Here is a 3125-nt window from a genome sequence, read left to right as displayed (position 1 = left end):
CCAAACTAGTGTCACATACATAGCTACTCAAATTCAAAACCTCTATAGAGAATAATATTCTCTTTGACCACTAAAGTCATTTAATAAATTCATCATATGTATAAATTAAATCAAATTTTAAATATTTTGTTTTTAAAATATAAATTAAGTGCAAAATATTTTTTTTCAGCCAGACGGTGTTGTGTGATAAACTCTACCATGTGTATAAATATGTGGTGGGAGAGAGAGAGAGGTAGTAGTAAGAAGAGGGGAAAGAGCATGAATGACAGTTAAAAGAGGAGCGAAATTGCATGTAATTGTTCCAATATAATAAACGTGAGCTCTACGTAATAACAATTATTTCCAAGAGTAAACCATTTCAATCTCACGAGAACTGCATCCCACAGCATTTATTTCCCAACTAAGTCATCATCCACCACTTCCTTCTATACTATATATAAACAAAACACTACTTCATGTCAAAACATCAGTGCTCAAAGATCAATCACAAGATAAACCCTAAATTAAAATCATATTAAACATGTCTCATATTTCTGTGGAGAGAAATAGGAGAAGGCAAATGAATGAACATCTCAAAGTTTTGCGTTCTTTAACCCCTTGTTTCTACATTAAGAGGGTAATTTTCTTCTTTTCTTTCTTCTATTCCGTTATGGAAATTGTGGAATCGAACCGAAATCGTTCAAGTTTTTTTTGAAAAAACTAATTTTAGGGTTCCTTTTTTCTTTTTAGGGTGACCAAGCATCGATCATAGGTGGTGTGATAGAGTTCATCAAGGAATTGCAGCAAGTTTTACAGGCTCTTGAATCGAAGAAACAAAGGAAGAGTTTAAGCCCTAGCCCTAGTCGAAGTACTCCAAAATCACTACTTTTGCCTGCAAAACCTAACTGTAGCGCTGTCGGATTAGAAACTGTGGGAGAAATTGGCGCATGTTGCAACTCACCGCTTGCGGATGTCGAAGCAAGGATCTCGGGATCGAATGTCGTCCTGAAAATAGTTTGCCGACGAATACCCGGTCAGATTATAAAGATAATATCTGTGCTGGAGAGATTTTCATTTGAAGTTCTTCACCTCAACATCAGCAGCATGGAAGACACTGTGTTATACTCCTTTGTCGTCAAGGTATCCATCATTTATTTATTCCAACCACACAGTTTCTATTGCGGGTTTTTAATTACTTAAAATTGATCATATCACGGGGATTTTGGAGTTTAAGGTTTATACTCTTTTTTCATAAAGGTACGGCAATTTGTTTTGGGTTTTAGGGTTTATAATGAAACATTTGTTTCCACCATAGTTGTTATGGGTATTAAGTATTATTACACACGATAACCAATTTGGTAATGTTTCAAAGAATTAATTTGACAGCTTCACCTGTGTTTTATAATGGGAAATTGGGTTCGAATCCCTCAAAGAGGCAAAGGTTCGAATCATGATATTTGTGAATGAAACAAACTAGGTTGAAAGAGACTCATTTCTATATTAAACCTCTATAATACTTGATTTGGGTTAATCAATTAATAGATCGGATGCCGGTAGTTATACAAAAAAAATTAATGGAAAACCTCTTCTTGCCGTTTGTTTCTTTGAAAAATGATTGTAGTTCTATTTTTTGCTTTTGATTAATTTAGGATAAGTATAATGTTATAACTATTCAAATATAATTATCAATCATTTGACATTAAATGTTCGTATTCTTGATATTTACTGTAGCTCGATTTAATTTTCAATGAGACGTGCAATGTTAGATATATCTTTTATAGAAGATGGGAGATTGTACTTTCCAATATGCATTTATTATGTGCTTCTAATCATATTGTCACGTCATTGGAACTTCAACGCCTTCGTGTGTTAACTCAGCTGTGGGCTCGTGGTCTATTACACTATGCTCATTTGAAGCAGGTTTCACTAAATTCCTCAAGGCAAGCATTGTCAACTATGGAATAATAAATATATAAATAAAAATGAACTTGACATTGCATTTCACCCATCAGGATAAAGAAAGCATTCCTATTCTCTTTTTCTTACCGAACAATATGATATAACATGAACTTTTAGAAACCACTTGAAATTAGCATATGATATAACATGTAATTTCAGAACGAAACTCATATCTTATTTTGTTCTTTGTTTGGACAGATTGGTCTGGAATGTCAGCTGAGCCTGGAGGAGCTTGCTGTTGAAGTTCAGCAAAGCTTCTTCTCGGACCCTGTTTTCCTTAACCAAATATAGCTTTCATAGTCTTAAAATTTTATGTCCTCATAGTTGTTATATCTTCGTACAAGAAATGAAACATATAATTTCATTTCTCTTTTTAAGGTTGAAATATATTTACTTCTAAATAAAGAAAATTACCAGGTTATCCACTTTTTCTATTATGTGGAGGGATACAGTTTCTCCATTACAAGGTTTATAATAGGACACAAAAAACATTACAAGCAGAAATATCACTATCATAGGTCATTACAACCAAGCTTTATATATATATATATATATTTACTTCTTTCGCTAACAGATCAGTCATAGTATTACACTTTCGAGCGACACACACAAATCATATTGATAACAAAATGAAACATCCGTAGTCTTAATAACGATTTTTTTTTTTTTGATCAGCAAACAATTTTATTATAAATGTTGCAAGTAAAGCTATATGTCTCAATAAAAACCTCCCTAAACCTAAGTGGAGGAAAAGAGTACATATAGCCAGCAAGGAAAATTACAATGACACCAACTACACCACACGCAACCCACAACAACACTGGACAAAGTGTAGCAGCCACAATACAGTAACTTAAATCAGATTGCTAATGAACTAACAACGACCCACACCACAGACTACCAGCCAGTCAAAATGAGGCCACCCCCCAATAAACCACATAACCGAGAACAAGAATAACCAAAAAAGGAAAAGGCTCACGGTGAACAGCACTCCTTAGCCGGGCAGTATAATTCCATAACACTTCCAAACAGAAACAAGAAGCAACAACACAGAAGGACCCCGAAAATAATTAACCCAAATCCTGAAGGGATTCTTCAACTACCAATATACTCACAGAAAACAGCAAACACCTCATCCCCATTTAGCCACACCACTAGGCTCAGCCACCTCCACACTAGAAGATGCA

The 3125-nt window shown here is 34.4% G+C and overlaps 1 protein-coding gene across 1 annotated transcript; it reads left to right on the top strand.

Moving 5' to 3' along the window:
* Positions 1–471: 471 nt before the first annotated feature.
* On the top strand, positions 472–2229 carry LOC120201021 (transcription factor MUTE-like). Its single transcript, XM_039201718.1, has 3 exons — positions 472–616; positions 730–1119; positions 2137–2229. The coding sequence occupies exons 1-3, from the start codon at positions 521–523 to the stop codon at positions 2227–2229; spliced, it is 579 nt and encodes a 192-aa protein (XP_039057649.1). The 5' UTR covers positions 472–520.
* The last annotated feature ends 896 nt before the right edge of the window (positions 2230–3125 follow it).

Source organism: Hibiscus syriacus, unplaced genomic scaffold (genome assembly GCF_006381635.1).
Source record: "Hibiscus syriacus cultivar Baekdansim isolate YM2019G1 unplaced genomic scaffold, ASM638163v2 tig00006753_pilon, whole genome shotgun sequence".
Taxonomy (NCBI): Eukaryota; Viridiplantae; Streptophyta; class Magnoliopsida; order Malvales; family Malvaceae; genus Hibiscus; species Hibiscus syriacus.
This window is presented reverse-complemented; position numbering and strand designations above follow the sequence as displayed.